Source organism: Pseudonaja textilis, chromosome 3 (assembly GCF_049901715.1).
Source record: "Pseudonaja textilis isolate UNSWEBS1 chromosome 3, rPseTex1.2, whole genome shotgun sequence".
Lineage (NCBI taxonomy): Eukaryota > Metazoa > Chordata > Lepidosauria > Squamata > Elapidae > Pseudonaja > Pseudonaja textilis.
This window is the reverse complement of record NC_141992.1, coordinates 162,650,265-162,671,907: the sequence shown is the minus strand read 5'-3', so window position 1 is coordinate 162,671,907 and position 21,643 is coordinate 162,650,265. Positions and strand designations below refer to the sequence as shown.

The 21,643-nt window shown below is 34.5% G+C and overlaps 1 protein-coding gene and 3 long non-coding RNA genes across 4 annotated transcripts in view; 2 read left to right on the top strand and 2 right to left on the bottom strand.

The window, feature by feature from the left end:
- Positions 1–948: 948 nt before the first annotated feature.
- On the bottom strand, positions 949–11,419 carry LOC148126388 (uncharacterized). Its single transcript, XR_015743207.1, has 3 exons — positions 11,203–11,419; positions 6,496–6,569; positions 949–1,718 (listed from the first exon to the last, which is right to left on the bottom strand). It is a non-coding gene; the product is annotated as an uncharacterized LOC148126388 (long non-coding RNA).
- LOC148126387 (uncharacterized) lies at positions 8,255–16,671 on the top strand. The gene is made up of 2 exons (XR_015743209.1): positions 8,255–8,489; positions 16,082–16,671. It is a non-coding gene; the product is annotated as an uncharacterized LOC148126387 (long non-coding RNA).
- FAM110B (family with sequence similarity 110 member B) overlaps positions 14,549–21,643 on the bottom strand; it is an 85,910-nt gene continuing 78,815 nt past the window's right edge. The window contains exon 2 of the mRNA XM_026705905.2: positions 14,549–17,454. Coding sequence (XP_026561690.1) covers positions 15,996–17,108 — 1,113 coding nt within the window. The 5' untranslated portion in view covers positions 17,109–17,454 and the 3' untranslated portion in view covers positions 14,549–15,995. The remainder of the gene's footprint in view (positions 17,455–21,643) is intronic.
- On the top strand, positions 17,320–20,616 carry LOC148126386 (uncharacterized). Its single transcript, XR_015743206.1, has 2 exons — positions 17,320–17,664; positions 20,313–20,616. It is a non-coding gene; the product is annotated as an uncharacterized LOC148126386 (long non-coding RNA).

Below are 21,643 nucleotides of genomic sequence, written 5' to 3'. Positions count from 1 at the left end.
CATGGCAGGGAAGGATACTGTAAAATCTCCAGTTAGAGGTGGTATTTGCTGGTTCTCCGAACTACTCAAAATTTCTGCTCCCAGAACTGGTCAGAACCTGCTAAATACCACCTCTGCTTCAGAGATGAGATTGAAAAGTAATATTTCTATTAGATAAATACTTGTTTCATTATCTGTAGCTGGTTTATTATAGTTCATCAATTACCGTAGGATCAATATCAAATTATAGTTAACAGTGCTTGTTTTAGTATTAGATATATTTCTAGAGATAATCGATCTATATAAGCTGTAAGTATAAAATAGTACTATCAAACTATATTCTCTAAAGATGTTCCCTTAATTTAATTGTAGAATCAATATTTTAGTTCTATGATAAAGATTGGATAAACCTAGTATTTTAAAAATTTCAAATCATTATCTTCAATACTATGATTTGGTAAGAAAGAAACTGAAATACCAATAAACATATGATGGCAAAATGAATATGGAACTTTTAATTGTAAATTTGTTATAAAGATTTTACTAAGACAATGAATACCTATTTACAATATAATTAAAATTGATCATAAAATTTCCATTTCTTATGGGAAAAATAAATGATTTATTACTGGGGATATTTTTATATTAGTAATAGAATCATGATTTAAGGGAAAGAAACAACAACATATGACAATAGTGTCATTGAAATATTATCATGCTTAATATAGTTAAGAGTTATTTTCCATCATGCTTTGTTGGTTCATTATCCAAATGAGATTAAAATATTTGTGGCTATAAAGCTGATATTTGATAAATATGAAAACTTTTTCATGTGATTTAAAACACTTTATGGTTTACATTTATTTTATAAATAGTTTAATAAGATATTGAATGATTTATTACAAATAATGTATTTAATCATAATTGTAGACTTGTTTTACAAAAAGAATAAGGCAATTAAAATATATGATTACAGTATCCTTATATATTCTTTTACTGGTAAATTAAAGCTCTTGGTTATAAAGACAAAAAGACATTTTGCAACAAATCTAATAGGAGGTACCAGACATATATTAGGTAAATACTGAAAAACAAAAACTAAAATAAAAGATGTGCTTTTTAAATTAGATGTAACATAAAGGAAAAGAACATAGATATTGTGGTTAATAAATATTTAAAAACACATTTGAAGAGAGCATTTTATTATTTATATACTTTGTCATCCTTACTGCCACAAAATAAATAATAATGGCTTAACCATATTCAGTCAAGTTCACCTTTAGCTGGGCATCAGCGATGCTCTAGACATCTCTTGCTCTCATTTCATGTCCCTCAACTCTTCTCTAAACCATGGAGAGTGGTGGAGTTCCTGAGAAGAAAGAGGTTTCAGGGTGCAATTTGATCCAATGCCTTAGCTTACCCCTGACTGCAGGAAGCAACCAACCTTTGGATGGACCATGTAGTGGATCAACAGGAACAACTTCCAGGTCCCTCTGAAACCATTTAGGTTCCATCACTTACAGGAAGTGAACAGATCTAATACGCCCAGCTTCTCTAGATAGTTGCTATGGCATCAGATAGTGGCTGTGGCACCATGGAGATCAAGCACCAAAAGTGCCCCAATTTCAGATCACAGCTGCTGCATCAGGAACACCAACATTAATAGTGTGAACATTGTCCCGTTGGGCTCCGGATAATCATGGTGGCTACGAACTTCTGAGCTACCTCAAACTCCATTCCTAAGAGAAAGCAGATTGAAGTCTTTAAGAACCATACATCTGGGAAATTTCATTGCTAACACTCAAATGGGGTCAAATAGCTCAGGCAGGGATGTTGCTATACAGCAGGGAAAGTGGCTCAGCAACAACCCATCTTATCTGAACCCTAAAGTCTAACTTAATGAACAACAGGGTCTCACATCTGGTGACCTGTGGTATAGGAGCTCCATAAAGCTGTAAGGCATGCCTGGATAACAATTATTACACCTCGACCATTGCTGCAGAGTCTTGACTGAGGTTACCTGATGGATACTCCCACTCCAGACACAGCCCAGATTGCACTAATACATGCCAAGTCGATCTTTTCATCAACAATTAAATCACTGATGAGGGACACTTTATTTTTTTCTCTGAGTATAAGGGAGACTTTTTTGCAGACCAACTTGGCATTCAGTAGCAACAGCCAGAGACCAAATTGAGAATCAAGATTTATATTCTTGTTCAAGGTTTTCAGCAACAATCTTGCAAATCCTATCTTAGGCCATAAAAATAAGAAAGCAATAAGATAAAATAAAAAGACAATATTGCTGGAGGAACAAAGAATTCTTCTTCAAATGAAATGCTAGGATGCCTCAAGATGACCATGAAAAATGCCATTTTTGATGCAGAAAAATAAAATATGCAAATATGAACGTTGAGGTGCTCAGAATATTCAGCACATCCTTTCAAGGACTGTTTTCTCATCAAATTTAGGTACTTAGACACCTTGGCAGCATTTCAAGATGAAAACCTTTTGGCGAGAAGGGAGAAGGACAAAGTTTATGCAATTTATTTAAAGGGTTAGACTTTATTATTAAATATACAGTTTTTTGCTTCTGCACTCCTTTCCCACTTAATAAATTGTTGTTGGGCACAGCTAGTTGGGAAGCAGTTGTTTGATTTCTGTGTCAACCCTCCTCAGGAACTCAAGACAGAAAGCTCAAGGAAGTTGTTTATATCCTTTAAGAAAAACCTTCTCCTGTGCTAAAATTCCAGGATCGGCATGAGAAAGTTCCTTCTGTGCTGAGAGTTCTTCTATTTTTTTTGGGCAGTGAAACAGATAGATCTCATATTGGCACATAAAGATAAGACATGTTTTTCTTTACTGAAGAATGTGCTAAAATATAACGACTGGAAAAATCAGCCATTAGAAGGTTTATACTTGAAATGCTGTGTTTTATATAACATTAAAATACTCATTAGAATATTGCATCTCAGTTTAGATAAAGCATAAAGGGTGGAAGAAATCCAGAAATGATAAAATCTACTAATGTGTTATTATTGTGAAAACAATTCTTCATCACAAATGATATCAGCAATTTTTTGATGGTCATCACATCTTGTGTGAAATTGCAGGCACCAAATTTCAAAATAAATGAACAATCACCAAGGAAAAAAAATGAATATAAAACTTCATAGGAACTGGTGTGAAGATACAGGTATTTTGCAACATTCAGCTATTTTGTGAGATGTTATTACTTTTATTGAAAAAAAATTGAGTCCATGTAATAATATTGCTAGTATTAGATCTCCTTTGGCTGATAAACTCCTCTTTAAATCCTTTCTAGTCCAGAATGGTACTCCTAAGCTTTGTTAAGAACAATAATTTTCTATCCAAGACAGTTTGTATCAGCAGCATGACCTTCAGCTTGTGTGGATTTCAACTATTTGATCTTAATTTCCTTGTACTTTTTGTATGATTATACTTCATGGTTGTCATTGTTACTAAGTAATGAAATATTTGTTAAAGCAAGTTATTTGGGTATTAATATGCATATGACCACATATAACATGCAAACAGTCATAGGAAACTCTTTATTAAAAATATCAACATAGGAGGTAATACAATTACAATACTGTAAGAATGCAGGTGGCTTATCGATGTGATGTGATTTATTATAAAAGTTACAGACTGGAAATTTATTAAATCACAGAAGTCCAAGTACTCCTATTTTGAATTACAAATAGTGGCATTTTTTAAATTTCTAATACTATTCAAATGACAGCTTCTGGAAGCCAGCCCTAATAAAAATATTCAAATACAGTTTGCCCAACCTTGTGTCTTTTAGCTTTGTTAAGTCTTGTCTGACAGTCTGAGAATTCTGGCAGTTGTAATTTTAATATAGTGATAAGTCACCAGATTGGAAAGGGCTCATTTAACCATTATGTTGTTGAAGTTCAATTTAAGAATTTAATAATAGACAAGCTGATTAGATTAAAGATTTAAAAAGGCACTTGTGGCTATGAACATCACCTTGATGTTCAATGGTAAGGTCTATCTATAGAAGTGACAGAGAAGCCAAGCAAAGCTGATAAGTCTATCAAATTCAAACTTTGTTGAGATGATCCTAAATGGAATCTGGAAACATTCACCTACTACTTGCTTAATCAGATCCAAAAGAATACATTACATTATATAGACAAGAAAGATAATTCATATTTTTGGAAGAAAAGAATGTTGAGCTTTAGGTAAATTGGCTTTTAACCAATTAAAGTTTCTTTTCTTATTTTATCTCTCTCCTCCCTTTCTCTTCCTTTCCCACTCTAACTACTGCTAACTCAATAATTATTTGCTATTGTCTCTCATACTGTTAAGGAAAATTTATCCAAAAGATTGCCAAGAGAAACCTTTAGATAACAGGAACTCTTAAAAGTAAAAAATTGAGAAAATAGAAACTTAAAGGTAAATCTTAAAAGTTCTTCATTCTAGGAAGGGAAAAGGAGTCTCCAAATCCCAATTTAATATTTTTTATATGACAGAATGTCTAGCCTGTTTTCTTTCTTCAATACATGTTTTTTTTCTAGAACAATACATAAAATGAAACTAGAATGTCTATTATCAGTTGGGATAGTCTTTTGACATAACTATGATGTAAATATGTTTACATTATTTGTTTCAAATTTATATCTTTCTACACAGCTAATCTTCTAGGTTCTTATGTTTACTTTAAGAGAATGGAATGGGTATTCTTACAAATGAATCACCTCAACTTAAATACATTGGTTTTAATTATTTAATTTCATAAAAATTAGTCTATGTGGATTATTGCCATTGGTGAAATCTGTTAAACTATATAATGATTTTTCATGAATTGTCAAATCCTAATTGCAAAGAGGATCCTATAATTTCTACCTATATCTATCCTTTAATTAAGCAGAGTATTTACTTGGTCAAGGTTGAAGGATTAACCTATGATAGTTTTCATCAAATGTCATTACCTTTTAAAATTCACCTAATGCCAGTTTGCAACCCTAAGAGAATGCTTTTTGTAGAAAGACCATAAAAACTGAATTGTTTAAATATGTTTGATTAAGTATGTAGTATGTATGGGACAAAAAGCTTAGTCCTTATCCTATGAAGATTAAAAAAGATTTAATGAAATTCTTTTTAGTATTCGCTAGTAGTTTATTAGAAAACTTAACTAGCTATCCTATAAAGCAATGTTTTTGGAAATTTTAATATATGTGGACTTGAACTATCAACATTTCCCAACCTTGTGCTGTAGCACAATAGAGTACTCAGTATGACAAGTAATAGTATAAATGAAGGGAGACAAAGCCATTGAGAAAGTTACAGGTACAATTCAGAAACATCCAAAGAACAGCATTGGGAAGGCAGTTCTCAATCTAAGGTGAGCATCCAGTAGGAATTCACTAATTATCCACTGGTCTAGTCTTGCCAGACAATCTTAAAAGTGTAGAAAAAGATACAAGGTCAATAAGAATAAATCTACCTGTTGCAAACTGAGAGCTTTTTTTCTGCTTGTAAATCAGTAATTTATACTATTTGCTACTTTCTTCTTTTATCTTTAGGTTTTAGACTAGATGTTCTGTATTGAATTAACCAAATACACTGGATGGTTCAGATCAAAGAGTCTGAGTCACTGAAACTGTATATCATGTCAATCTACCATTTACTTAATCATGGTTTATTAATTGGAACAAAATAGGCTTAATTCATATAAGTCATGGCAAAAGTGTTTATTTTTGATTATTTTACTGTTTTATTGTTATTTTATAGTTATTAGATTTACTGTTGTGAGCCACCCAAAATTGTTTTAGGTGGATGCTCATATAAATATTTAAAAATAAACAAACATCAAATTCTACAATTCTCAGAAATTGTTGCCTTGATTATTCTGGAAATAGAATATTTAATACTTAGGCCATGTGCAGATTGGGAAGGATGGTATGTGAGATCTAGACTTATAAATTATAGGCTATATACAATTATTTAATCCATAATATCTTGCTTCTTATGCAATGAACCTTTTATAGCACATAAAGGCTGAATACACTGTTAGACTTAGCAGTGCTGACAAGGAGGGCTTTTTTACTGCAGCTACCACTGTTCCAAAGTAGTTTTAGGAGCCAACTCATACCATGTTAATGTACATATCACAGCTTCCTTATAATTTTCTTTCAGGCAAGCAATGTTGAATGGGTAGATTACAAAGAGAGTAACTTAATCTTTTGCCTTTTGGAAGCTTTTCCACTCAACAGTGATTTTTCAGTTGTACTTCCAGTAAGTTTCTTTAAACCTGATGAGGAAAGACAACAGCTTGATTAAATTTGAAATTGAGATACCCCCAATAGAGAAGCGAATAAGTACTGTATATACTTCTATGCTATTTATCCACTTCTTATGTCCCTTTTCCTAGGCAATTTTTCTAATATATGTTGTATTGTATGCTCACGCACCCATGCACACACACATGCCTGTCTGCCCTGATTTTAAGTCATAAATCATAATACATACCAGGTAATCTGAGGTGCCTCATATTCTAGCAGACTGGGTTTAGTTGTTTCCAAGTACTCTGGTTTGTGCAATTCCTATAGAGACAAGATTAGCATTTCAGCTTTGTACACAAATATCAAGTTTTAGATCTTAGGTGGAACTACACAAAAGGCACTTTAAAAAAGAAGACATTTTTCTGAATTTTTCCAGAGGCATTTACTATCCCCCACAAATATTACATCATTACTAAACCTTGCTAAATTCTGACTTGATCAGTTAGACAAACTGTATATTTGGTATGCACTGAATCTTCTATCCAATAACGTTTAGAGCAAAACTACATGCATTTATATTCCATACAGAAATAACAATAGCATTTAGACTTATATACCACTTCACAGTGCTTTACAGCCCTGTCTAAGCAGTTTATAGAGTCAACATATTTCCCTGAACAATCTGAGTCCTCATTTCACCAACCTTGGAAGGATGGAAGGCTGAATCAACTTTGAGCCTGGTGGGATTCAAACTGCCAAATTGCAGGCAGCCGGTAGTCAGCAGAAGTAGCCTGCAGTACTGTGTCTAACCACTGTGTCACAATGGCTCTATATAGTAGAAGCTATTATACATTTTGTCATATGTTACTAATTTACCAAATCAAAAAATAGCTAACAGTTTACCTGAGATTCCTTATTGGTTAGATGCTAAGGATTTTTCTCACAAAGTTGGCCCATTTGTTTTTTTTCATAGTACTTCTCAAATTGTCTAGATATGTTGGGTCTGTAATTCCCAGCCAATATTGGGAAGGTGACAGGTTAAGGAACTGTAAGCAAACAAATACCTAATATCTATATACCATATATTAGATCTGATAACCTACTTAATTAATAGGTTTGGGGAAAATGTTAGCAGACAATTAAGTAGAAATCTGGGTTTAGTTTAACTGTAGGAAAGTTGATTTGCAGTCATGGAGCATATGCAGAATATTTTAGAGGTGTTTTAGCAAAGAATTAGGATAAAAACAGTTTTCAGGGCTCCCATAATCACAATGGGACTGAATAAATTAACATTTATGATAATGTTGTGCTGAACCAAGGTGTTTCTCATACCACTTATTGTCCATATTATGACCTGATATGATCTACAGCAGGGGTCGCCAACCTTTTGGACCTCAGGGACCAACAAACTCATAATTTTAGATCACAGGGACCACTAACTGGTTCTGTGGGCATGGCCTAATTTGTGGGTGTGGCTTGGTGGTCATGTGACTGGCTGGGCATAGCTTGTATGTAAATATTATAAATATTTATATAAATATTGAATTTTTTTATAAAAAAGAGCAACTTTTACCCAAAGTCAGGCAAAGCAGGTAGGTAGATTGAGTTGCTCACAGAATCACAGATTCATTCAGAAATCTATCTATCTGCCATTGGCTAGCTCAGTCTGTCACATAAAAATTTTGCTTGCAAGCAAACTCACAAAATTAACTCACAACACAACATGCCTGTAAATATTGATTTTTTTTTTTTTTAAAAAGAACAACTTTTACCCCAAATCAGGCAAAGCAGGCAGGCAGATTGAGTTGCTCACAGAATCACAGATTCATTCAGAAATCTATCTATCTGCCACTGGCTAGCTCAGTCTGTCACATAAAATTTGCTTGCAAGCAAACTCACAAAATTAACTCACAACACGCAATGCATGTAAATATTGAATTGTTTTATTAAAAAAGCAACTTTTATCCAAAATTAGGCAAAGCAGGCAGATTGAGTTGCTCACAGAATCATTCAGTGATCTATCTAGCTGCCATCAGCTAGCTCAGTCTCTCAAATTTGCTTGCCATGAGTCTGCACTGAATTTGCAAACCTTCAGTCCTAAGGGAGGTTCGGCTGTGCTTAGCTAGAAAGCAAGAAATCCAACCATTTCCTGCTTCCTGGCTAATCTAAATCTCTCAGCACAGCAAAACTGATGATGGTTGGAAAAAGGAAAAATAGCAACTTAGCAGACAAGTTTGCCGGGTAAGGAGTGAGTGGGCGGGGAGGGTTCCCACGGGCCACGTGGGCTGAGCAGCCTTGTGTTTCTGTGCAGCCTGGATTAATTGCTTGGGGGGGGGTGCTCTGGGGGTGAGATTTCTCTGCGGCCCACCAAAATGTTGCCGCGGCCCACCAGTTGGTGACCGCTGATCTACAGTAAATGAGCTCCCAGTATTTGTTGCTTAATTCTTTTATGCTTCCAAGATTCAGTGAACTAAATGACAAACATCATGACTCATCTGGCACTTAGATTTTACACCAGGACCAATCTGTCATAGTTGAACAGTGAAGAATAAACCACATCCTATTAGCTCTAAGAGTTTCCTGGTGAGTAATGGGGGCGCTTATTCTGCATTAACACACCCACTTGTATTTTCCAAACTGTCCACACTCTAACAGGATAATAACCCACTTTTCTTAAGAACCATCACAAATAGACTGAAATCCAGGTCCAATATTTGCTCTGAAAACTTTCTGCAATGTGTACCAGTAGTGTTTTCTAACCTTTGCAAATTTACTGTGGCTACTACTGTGGCTTTTCTGAATACAGTTCCCATGGAAGTAGATGGATCTAAGTATAAACATTGCCACTTCCCAATATTTTATTCTGCCTTTATATGTTGCAAGTTTTGTTAAGTTGGCTATTTCCTCTTAGTCCCCTAAAGGGAAGAAAAATTCAGAATAAATTAGTTGTTCTTTTATCTATTTAATTTCCTGAAAGTTCAAAGCTTCCTGATAATACAATAATGCAGTAATTTAAATTCAGCACAATAGGATGGAATTTATAAATTTTTCAATGTTAAAAATCTGTTGTTTTAACTATGTATAATGTTTTGGTAGCAAGTAAGTTATTTAATATTTTTCCAATTATCTATCTTTGGCTTTTACTGAACGTGAATTTTCTTAAGACTAAAAGTATGCCTGAATCTATATGGATATCTGAAAGTAATGATTATTTATTAAAGGAAGTAGAGGATTTGATGTCTGATTCTGCAACTGATGCAATTCTCATGGCACTATAGAGGACTTGTAAGATAGGAAAAGAAAGTGTTAAACCACAGTTTTTCTCCTTTATAGATCCAGCAGGTTTCTTGCATCTCCTGACATTTTATTCTTTTAATTTATAAAACAGACATAAAAAACTGACATTCTGCAAACCAGCTCACCAGCCTATAATATTATATATAGATGCAAGAATGCTTAGGTAAAAACCTAACAGGGATGATAGATGGCATCTTGGAAAGAATTAATTTGCCTTCTGGTAAATTTTAATGCTTGAGTTTAGCAATTTGGCTGTATGAGCAGCATTTAGGGACTAGATAAATTTGCCTTGTCCACCATTTTATGAGTGTTCATCAACATAGTCTCACAATTCCAAATGTTTCCTTGTTTTGGCATAACAGAAAACAAGGTAAATATATAACATTATGCTCTATTCAAATGGCTATTTCTATTTCTATGCTTATTCCTATTCCTATTTTTGTTTTGTTCTGTTCTACTCTATGGAAACAGAGCAACATGGTTTCAATTAAAGCCTGGGAATTGAATTTAAGTGTGGAAATGACAACATTTTAAGCTTTAGACTACACAAGAGATAAAAACAGGTGGCTATTTGAATACAAGGAGCCAGAATTTAACTGCTTTCATTCTTTTTGAAATGAGGGAAGTTAAATAGATACAAAAGAGGAAGGGAGTAGAGGAAAAGAAACTCACTTATCTTTTACATTTTTAAACTTGGCATGGAGAAACTAATCTGCTTCCTAAAATTTTCCATCTTTATGATTGTACATTACATGCTTTATACTTAATGCCAAGCTGGAGCCAAGAAAACTCAACTTTGTCAAAAACTCCACTTTGAATTTTGATTAAAATTTCCTGCTTTAAAGTGGAGTTTTGTCTGAGTTTTATTTTATTTTCAAGTCAGGACACAGATGGTAATTATTCCAGCTGTGTCCTCCCTTTGGAAATGTTGAACTATCTAAAAAAGTTTTTACAGAGAAAATGGAAAACACATCTGTTTGCTATGTATATTTGTAGAAATATAAAATATTTTAAATAAGAAAATAATTTTTTAAAAAATGTTTAATATTAATGCATTAATAGTCAAAGTAAACTGTAGTGAAAAGTGTTTCCTTTGCATTATTTTATTTCTGTATTATACATTTATACATTTAATGTGATTTTTTTTTGTTTAGGCATGTAATAACTTATAAATAATGTATGGATTCTCCAGCTTGGTGGTATTACTTATTTTTAATAATAATATTGTATGTATGTATGTATGTATGTATGTATGTATGTATGTATGCATGCATTTGCAATGCACTGTAAATAGACCACTGTATTTCCTAAGAACTTATGATAGTATGCAGTTAGAATACATTCCAATGATTCAATTACAGAAAGTCTGCAACTTACAACTATTCATTTAGTGACTGCTCAAAGTTACAATGGTACTGAAAAAAGTGACTTATGACAAGTTTTCACACTTATGACCATTGCAGTATCTTGCAGCTTTGCAACTGGCTCTTTCACTGTCCTGGAGTAATGTAATCACCATTTGTAATCTTTCCAGCTGGTTTCTGACAAGGAGAGTCAATGGAGAAGCCATATTTGCTTAATAATGATTCCTGTAACAACTATAGTGATTCATTTAACAACGGTGGCAAAAAAGGTCATAAAACGGGATGCAACTCACTTAGCAATTGTTTTCCTTAGCAATGGAAATTTTGGGCTCAATTGTGGTCCTAAGTTGATGACTACCTGTAATGAATAAATAAATTAACCAATATATTATCCATCTGCAATAAATATAGGCAAGAAATGAACAGATATTAATTTCAGAATGTCTCTCTGAAATATTCATTTCCCAGTGCAAAGGGAAATTTTAACTGTGCAGTACAACTGCTTATTGGATTTACACAAATTTTGGCAGTAATTCCACTAATCTTGTATTGCTGATCAATCCTTTTTTAAAAAAATGATTCTTCCCTTCTAAATTTCTTAGTAACTTTTGGAGTGCCCCCAACTCAGTTTGAAAAGCCTAAAAGTAAGGTAATAGTTAACGTCTTCAATTTAAGAAAACAATGGGTATTATATAACTGATAGAATCATAAAGTTGGAAGTAATCCTTGACATTTTCTAGTCCAACTTTCCTGCCCACAACAAGATTTCCTCAAACTATCACAGATAATAGTTGTCCTACCATTGTATGAAAATCTCCTGTGATGGAGCATCCACACCAGAAGGCAGGATTGTCCACTGCTTAATAGATCCCATGGTCCACTGCTTAATAGATCCCATGGTCAGGAATGTATGGACACTTCTCTTTGTTCTGAGTTTTAGTCTCGGTCTGCACTCAGTGGAAAATCACAAATGTTTACCATAATTATGTAATGTAGTAAATATATTTCTCATATTAGTCTTTCTAGCAGAGGGTTGAAGTTAGTCAATGTCAGAATAATATTTTTTTTTTAAAAAAAGAAGAAAACCGACCAATTATAGACCAGGCAGTTCAGCGTTGTTCCAGGCAAATTGGTATCAATGGTTAACAAATAGTGACAAAAAAATAACTAGGTAGACTAGTCCAGGGGTCTCCAACCTTGGCAACTTTAAGACTTGTGGACTTCAACTCCCAACAAAGCTGATTGCACTAGAGGACCCAGTCATACTGATAGGGAATCAGCAAGGAATCCTCAGAAAAATATCCGGTGTTAGCAAACTTTTATGATAGGCTTTTCATCAATAGTGTTATCAGGCATATTGATGAAAGTGATCGTATCAACTTTACATATTTGAGAATTTTAAGTATTTGACATTCTATAGCAAAGATTTTGGAGTAAACATTGGGGCTATGGCATAAAAAATATTCTTTTTTTGGATTGTTTTGTATTATAAATGACAAAGCAAAAAGGAGATATAAATGCTAATGTATTCTTTTCTCAAGGATATGTGATAGGGAATTCTTCAAGGAAGCCTGCAGATGATAGCTATGGTGAAATGATCTACTTAGATTTTTTTTTTTTTAAGAAAGTACAGGTAGAAACAGCTTGGATAAAGAAAAAGTATTTTATAAAAAACCCTGCTTCTCCCAGTTTTCAAACCAGCAGTCTTCTAGCTGGTTTGGGAGCTTTGCAAGGAGGAATTACAGCCATTTTTCTATTAGAGAAATGGTAAGAATAAAATATACTGGAAAGAATTAGAGTGGTAATAAATGATTTATTTGAATGATCTTGCTGTGCCAGCATGTATGTACATCTTGATTCCATATCAGTCTTAAGATTCCAACTTTCTCTGTCTCCTGTGTTTTTAAAAGCAGGATATTCCTTGTTAGGATTCAGAAATTTTATTTTCTAATATCAGCTGCTTATGTTTAGCACATCCTGCCACAACCAGATTGGAAGATATGCCACTATTATTCAACAACCACGGCTAAACAAAGCATGGGTTACAAGAATATGAAGTCAGTCAGTAACTTGCTAATACAGATTAGAGCAAGTTGAAATAGGCAATAATTAATTTAGTGTGATTAATAAAATAAAAAAATCATCACCTAAAATAAATGCTAAAGTAGCATTTAATAGTTTTTCATCCAACCAATACGAAATTTTCCCTTGATACTGTGTGCTTTGTTTTAATGTATGCCAACACAATTCTGTTTGATATTGACTAGGTCTATGCCAGACTTTGCAATTTCACATATTATTTGCCAATTTGGAACATGTATTATGGTCATAAAAGTGTGTTGTCATACCTAGTTGCTACACAGGATTCACATGACATTTTCATATGTGTATGCTCAACATGTTACATCATTTGCCAAAGTAGCATTATCAGTTATGAGGAAGTTCAGAGTGAATTAGATGTTTCTGAATTTCTGGGTGCTTTGACTGAAAGATTGGGTAGTTACGATTATTGCTTAAGGGCAACAGTCAAATCCCCAGAAGGAAAGAAGGGGAGGAGGAATTCTAATGTCACAAATGTAATAGATGAAGTCTCCAAAATTAATTTAATAAGCAACAATATTCCTTATACAGCTAGCCCTCAACTAACAATCAAAATTGAGCCCAGAATTATGATAATAAATTATTGTAGTTGTAAATTGAGGCACCACATGAATAGATTTGAAGTTATAGCCATTTTTTACATTGGTTATTAAGTGGATGGTGCCGTGGTGAATTTCTCCCAATGGATCCTTTTTTTTCCAGGAAATGAAAATAAATGCTGGAAAATAGCAAAAAAGGTTTAAATCATAAGTCATGTGGCTGCAAGATGCTGCAAATAGCCACAAAGGTGAGGATTGAAAGCACCCAAAATGCCACAGTGTGACTGTGGTTGTATGGTTTTGTGCAGCCACTGTAACTCCAAAAACAAGTTGCAAGTAGCTTTGAGGAGGTGTTTTGTAACTTTAAATGGTCATTAAATGAACCTTCATGAGTGAAAGGCTATCTGTAAAAGAACTTGGGTGGTTCCCAACCTTTCCTGCTTTGTGACTAGTGGGGGGGAGGGGGGGGGCAGAGAGGATGGTTCTGTGTGAGTGGGAGGCAAGCAGCACACACATGGCTGTTAATGCAAGTGGGGATCTGTGTTCGTGTACTCAGCTACCACTTCCGCAGCCTAGTGTCGAATAGCTTAAGGCCAGTAGTGGGCTGTGGTCCAGTGATTGTACTTAATACTGGTAGTCCTCAACATACAACCACAACTGTGCTCACAATTATGATACTGTAATAATAATCTTAGTTCTATGGGCCCCTTTAAAAGTGGTAATTTATCAATTATCTTTCAATATGAGTTTAAAAAACAAATTGCTTTGGAAGACTAAATCAATTATTTATCATGTTTTCTACCTTATATGATAATGGAAAGAGAAAGTTAGCTTTCTTCCCATAATTAATCTTTCCATTTGTTATCTACATATACAACAGCATTTCTCTTTAATACTGGATATTGTAATATCCTATTTCATCCTACACTGAATCAGAAATTTTATTTTAGCCCCTAGCATCACAAATTAAAAGAAACAGAAAAACACATGAGCAGAAGCTGCAACAATAGCTATTTATTAGCATAACACTTTTCTTAAAGATCTCGTAACAACTGAAATATATACAAAGTCTTACAGCATTTACACATTAAAAAGTTTCCTATTAGCTGACGAAGTATAAGATAGTGCTGCAAAATACTTCAAAGCATGAGTAATAAGAATAGTAATAATAATAATGAAATAGACCACTGCACTTTTAACTTCTCTGCTATGCACCACAACTGCCAAATTGATGTGACAGTTAAACCATTGGGAAGACACAAGTTTGTAAAAAAAAAAAAAGTGTAACAGATTGACATGCAGCACTGAACACTGGAGGGACAAGAATAAGGGACAACCAAAAATAAAGCTACATACTGTCATGTTTCTACAGTTCCTAGAGCTGTAACAAACTTCCACAGCCTTAAAATATAACATATTTAAGACAACAAAATGACACTTTCTCAGATATAATTCAGCTATATTTTGTGTTAAATTTTTGGGTAAGAAGTTCTTACACTGCTATGGCTGTGTATTTCCATTTTCTATTCATGAAATGCTCAAACAGGTCTACAAAAATGTAGTCAGCAGCAGGAGCTTGTAATCATGATGTGCTTTGTCTATTTAAAGGCATTCAAGATCAGCAAACAGGGTTTTACAACTCCTGTCAAAAGTTTAAGACAAGGAACCTTCCTTTAAAGGCATCATTATTTTAATTGTTCGCTATCTTATTTACTTTTCAAAAAATAAAAAAATGCCCATTATTAGGGAAACTAAGATATGACAGATCTTTTTTACATCACAATCCACAATAGTAGTTTAAAAAGTCTGAACTTTCCTAACTACTTATAGTATTTATAAAAAGACCATAAGAATGTATGTATGAAGGGGTCTCTGGTTAGAATATTAAACAGAGAACCTTGAAACATAGCTTGAAAAGTAAAAGAACAAAAAATGAAACAAGATGCATTATACATTGTAGGTAACAGAAACTTCATTTGATCCATTTTTCCACAAACTACTATGTAGTTTTAGCTAAGAGTTATGACAACCTTATTTTTGCAATGTCTCCTCTTTTTCTTTCTTGAGCAAATTAAGTTGTGCTTAAAAATATATATATAAAAAACACACAACTTCAAGAGACTACAATCTATTATAAAGAAGCCATTTTACCATTCAATGTAAACAATTTATTTAAAGACAAAAGCCCTGTTTAGATTCTGGTCTTAAACTTTTGGCAGATAATGTGTGTATGCTCAGCCAGGCTCTGTAGCTAGTTATTATGCAAGTAGAAGCCTGGTCAGTTCACATGTTGACAGGCATGCAACTTGAAAACATTGCACAACAAGGAACATAAAAAGAGATCTGAGAAGTGTATTAAGACTTCAAGTAGACTTCACAACCCTTCACAAGTGAATATACACAAATTAGTCTTTCTTTGCCTCCCCCCTCCCCTCCCCCAAACTCACTCACACATGGGACACTTTCTGTGACTCCCTAGCTTGTTTGATGCTGTATAACCACTTGATGATTCTGGCATTTCTTTCTATTGCAGAAATACCATATGGCACACGGTCATTGGCACTGTCATCATTTCTAAGGTCACTGTTGCTGTCCTGAGACTGTTCACAGTCTGAACTGATCATACTTGCACTGCGAAAGTTGAGAGAAATAATGTCAGAGTTAGCCCTTGCAAAATTTTCCATTCCAAGGTTTTCAAGCTCTTCAGGATCAAGTCCACAGTAGTTAAAGAACCTTTCAACATCTGCATCAACTCGAAAGTATCTATCACTTAAGTCCGACTTCGATCGTTGAAGGGAAGGTCTTCTGCTTACTCCACAGGTGGATTCCACTGAGTCCATCTCTGGTGATTTCAATGTAGTGATGGTTGCAATTTTGGGTTTTGGAGGCAGAGGTGGAGCTGAACTACTGCAGGGTATTGCTTTTAAAGGTTTACCACTGGATACTTTTCTAATGTCTGAGGAACTATGCGAAACATGCAAGAAAGATTCTGCTGATTGTTCCAGTAGCCTTCTATGTACACTGGAGCTGCTTTCTTGAGGACTGTTAGAACCGTGGGTGGAATAAACCTTTAGGGATTCTGCAAATGAGTGACGATTTAAGTCTCCTGTATCAGATTTGTGGGGAGGCCAATTTCGCGAACTGTGTTTGTGACCTGAACCTGAACTGGAGCCCTCTGAACTGTTTATAATATTCTTCAAAATTTCCAACTTCAGGTTCTCTCTCTGGACACCACTCTCAGTCTTTGCATTGTTGCTAAATACTTTCAAGGTAGGGCTGCCCAAGGCTCGCTTAGCTGCAGGGCACACTGGCGGCTTTGGAAGCACTGCTGGCTTCACGGGTTCTTGTTTGGCGTTGATGACTTCTTGGCTTTTCACATATTTTGCCTTGTCGGCTTCCAGCCTCTCAACAGCACTAAGTCTTTTTGGATTAGGCTCCGTTTGCCTGCGAAAATAATCAGGTCCTTTGTTTAAAATGCGGAGAGGAACAGCTGAAGTGAAAGTGATGGCAGGACTGACAGGTTTGACCATGCTACCTGTCTGTAGTGTTTCTGTAGGCATGTTTGGTGGCTTTTCCCCCGCAGCCGTTTTGAATTCCTTTCTGGGATCTTCTAAATGCACGGTGCAGAAACATGTATATTAAGCACAATGAATAGCAGATGAACCTTGGAATCTGAAGGTTAGCAGGAGAAGCAGCAGTGCTTCATTTCACAGCTCGTTAAATATCAGGGATGTTTCCTTCTTTTCTGTCCTCCACCCCCACCCCCCCCACCCCTCCCCGGCAGCTTTTGAACAAACAAGCCACCAGAAACAAGCCAGTATTAATCTTGCTCTGTTGGTTTCTTTCTTCTCACTGAAGGATGCGGAAGTCTCTGCGGTTTCTTTGTGTTCCACTACAAGCAGTGATCTGAAACATAAAATAGCCAACCACATGTTAGCAATGGTGTGTGATATCACCACTGTAGCAACAGCCTTCTCTTCTTTCCCACCCCTTCATTTGCTAGCTGAGCTAAAGCAGTGGGTCATTCTAGCTGATGCATTTCATCACAACAATACTGAAAAACATGCCTTTTACTAAGACTGTAAGCAAAGTAAGGATTACAGCTCTTCTATTCAGGTATAAGCATGCATTTAATTGTGATACTAGTTTCTCCCAATTTAAGTCAAGGGTTAATTTAAATGATCTAACTATTATAGTTACAGAGTTCCAAGCTTATACTGCATACATAATTTACAGTATATGGCTTCTGGCTTTCTCAAAGCTGAGTGTATCGTCTGAGTAAACAGGCAGAGTGAAACAGGTTTTAGCTAAAAATAATATGTCTATTGTCTTCTCTTTTATATCCTTAAGACAGAAGAAACCAGAACTGTGGGAGTTTGGGGCTTGTTGTACAGTTTATACCGAACAGAGTTTATTTGAAATTTAAAAAAAACATGTATTTATTATTTATGCCTAGATTACAAATATTTCAGATGATCTTAAGATCAGAATAATATTTACTTTATGGAACCTTTTTTTAATGACAAACACTAAGAAAATATAGGAAACTATATATGGCGACCTGAAACAGCTTTGCAGCTCTTATTTCCTTTGCATATTCTGTTTGAATCTAAGTTCAGCCTTCTCTCCTTACTTTCATTCCAGTCTTCCCCCTCCACCTGTACTTCCTGTAAATCCTCTATTTTCATTACCTGCTGTTTCTAGTCAGAAATAGATGACTTCCTTTCAATTATAAACTTTGATAACCAAAAGAAGAAGAAAATAGTTGTGACACTGGAAAGCTAAAAAGTGTTACTACATTCTGTCTCTGGGACAGATGCTACTAAGATAATTGAAAGACAGGATTTCTGACAGGCAAACAAGAGTTTATCCTATTAAGCAGAAAAAATAATTACAACTTGAGTAGTAACCATTTAATTACTTAATATCATAAGGAATTATTAGCCATGAAAAAGCAGTGTAATATCTGGTATATTGCTACAGGACACATATTTATGATTAGCTACTGTTAGGGGAAAGAATAACATGACAAATATATGGTCTTCACAGTATTTGGTGACTGCCATGAGAAGACATAATTCCAGTCTAGGCAGAAATTTTTTTTAAGCCAATATGGTAATTGTAATTAAATAACTGTAAACAACTAACATATATATTGCAAGTTCTATTCGGTGGCATTCACCGTGTAACTATTTTGGTATTAAAGTGGTAGTAAAGCTAATTTCTCATTTAAGATTGCAGTAATAACTCAAGTTATTTTAATGATACTTATGGAAATATGTTAGACTCTCGGGGGAATGTTAACTTTTCCCTTCAAACAAATGGTTTGATTTCCCTTACATTGTCTCATCTTGATCTTCAGGTTTAAAATATTCCATTTCAACTCTCAGTGAAGTAAGACAGAACAACAGTGTTGTCATAAACCATAATTAGCCATGAATACCTTATTATAAATTAAAATCCTTTCATGTTTCATTATTATATATGACATGTATATGAAGCCAAAGAAGTAACCTTTTCATGGCTAATTTAACTTCTTGCTGCCATAATGTTTCTCATTTGTTTGAATAAATAAACAAAAGTACGTTTCTTTATTCTCAACCAATGATAAACTATATAAATATTGCTGCTGGTTTTTTATAAAACAGCTTCCTTGGACAAAAACTGTATTTATGAAGGAACCCTTAAAACAAAAGGGGAGAGGCCAAATATGAAGATTTGCTAAGGTATATTAATTGTCAACATAGAAGATTTTCTTCAGATCGGGTAGCAGAGCAAAGCATTTTTCCTCATTACAATGTCTTGTTTTTTTCAATGCAACTTCAAGTACAAATCTGTATACAGAACCTGTTTAAAAAACAACAGAAAACAAGACTAAATAGATTGCTCCTACAACTGAAGAGTGCAACGAGTAAGATCTCCCAGGTATCATTCCCTCCCTGCCAGCAATTATAGTTGATTGGGAAGAAAAAACGTGACAACAGAATGGCCAAGTACATTAGTACAGCTTACTTATATAATATTAATACTGTCAGAAGAACTCATCTAAACAGGGAAAATACAAGTGCTAAAACTGAAAATTCTGTTTAATGGAATAAACCAGTGTTTCTTTACCTTGACAACTTTAAGCTGTGTGGACCTCAACTCCTGGAATTTCTTAACCAGCATATTTATAGGGAATTTCTGGGAGCTGAAGGCCACCCAATTCAAAGTTGTCAAGATTGAAAAACATTAGAATAGAAAGAAATGCAGTTTGGGACACATAATTTTAATTTCACTGTGGTCCTATCATTTCTGACTAGTGTTCTGGGGGGTTTGGACATACTTTGATAAAACATCTAGATCAAGGGTGTCAAACTCGATTTCATTGAGGGCCGCACCAGGGTTGTGTTTGACCTCAGGGAAGTAGGGTTGGTGTGGCTGGGTTGGTGTGGCCAACGCGATATCACTTGGGTCAGGGCCCCTGTGGTGGTCCAAGTGCTAGTGAAAACAGGCTCTCAAGGTCCATTTCTGGCTCTGATGGCCTCCTGCAACCCTCTGCCAGCAAAAACAGAGCTGGGAAGCTCTTGAGTTCCACTGGCAGAAGCACCACGGGCAGGTCCTTTGCTCTTTCCAGGGTGGCCCCTTGGGCTAGATCTAAGCACCCCATGGGCCAGCCCCAGCCCACAGGCCATGACTGATCTAGATGCTGCAAAAATGCAAAGTCTATGTTGGAAAGGTACTGAAAACAAAATCAATAGTATAACTTTTGTACAAATCTACAGAGCAACAATCCTAGGAATAGAACTCTGCAACACCTCTGGATGAGAATAAAGTTCTGAATACCACCTCACAAAAAGAACAGAGAACAGCTGGAACACGTGCAGGAAAGAAAGGACAATCAAAATTATTGGAAGGCTTAAAAAACTTTCTCCCCAAGAAAGTTATAATCTTCAAGCTGTTTAGCTTTTAAAAAGGCTAAATAAATAAGAAATCATGATGTTTATAATATGTTTAATTACAATTCAATTAAATAATGATTCAGCATGGACAAAATTATCAATTGAAGTATGGAATTTATCATTTGAATATCTAGTAACGATTGCGTAAGTTTTAACAAGTGATTAAACAAAGTCAAGAATATCAATATCTACATATCATGATAAATATGCAATAGTTCTACTCCCAAGAACAGCATATTTCTCAGTATCAAATATTCAGCCATGAGCAGGACAATACTATTATTCCTTGACTTGCATGAGACTGCAAATCACTCAGAAGTTTAATCTAGGTTTTTGAATGTAGAAAGCACCAGGAATTTGTCAATTTGTAGGAAGATACAAATCCTGTCTATGTAATCAATTTCTATCTACAATTCAAAACTTGCAAACTGATAACTGTGAAGGTTCCAGCTCATGTGAAACTGGTTCTTTACGTAGAAAATCCACAAGTACTTGAAGAGTAAATGCTCAAACTTCCTTGAATTCTGTATCAGGACATACATATGTTCTGATACAGACTTCAAGGAATTCTTTAAGTAACCTGAAGCATCTCTCTCTGAAATATTACAAAGTTAGTACATCACCAGTGTCTGTCTACCACATCTCCCTATCCCAGGGCCTTGGAGAGTAGTTGAATTATATAAAATTGCCAAATCCAGTCTAAACATCTGGCTGATTGTACAACCAACAATAATACCGTACTAAAACCATACTTTGACAATGGGAAATGATATGTGCCACGTTACAATAAAAGTCATTTGAATGGGTATAAAATAATAGCATATTTATCATTACTTGCTATAAAATAACAGTGATTCTTTCTGTTCTAACATTACTTGCTATAAAATTAAAGCACCAGCTATTCACATATATAATGAATTTTAATACATAATTTAATATTTCATTAAATAGATAAATAATAATTCATATTAATAAATTAAATTTATTAATAAATAATATATTAAATGTGGTAAAATTTTTAAAATCTTTTAAATACTGAGATATTAAATAGCATTAAGTGATATTAACAATTTTTTAATGGACACTCCAGGCAAATAGTGACAGCTATAAAATTATAGAATTCAGCTGTGCTGAATTTCCTATTAGAAATATAA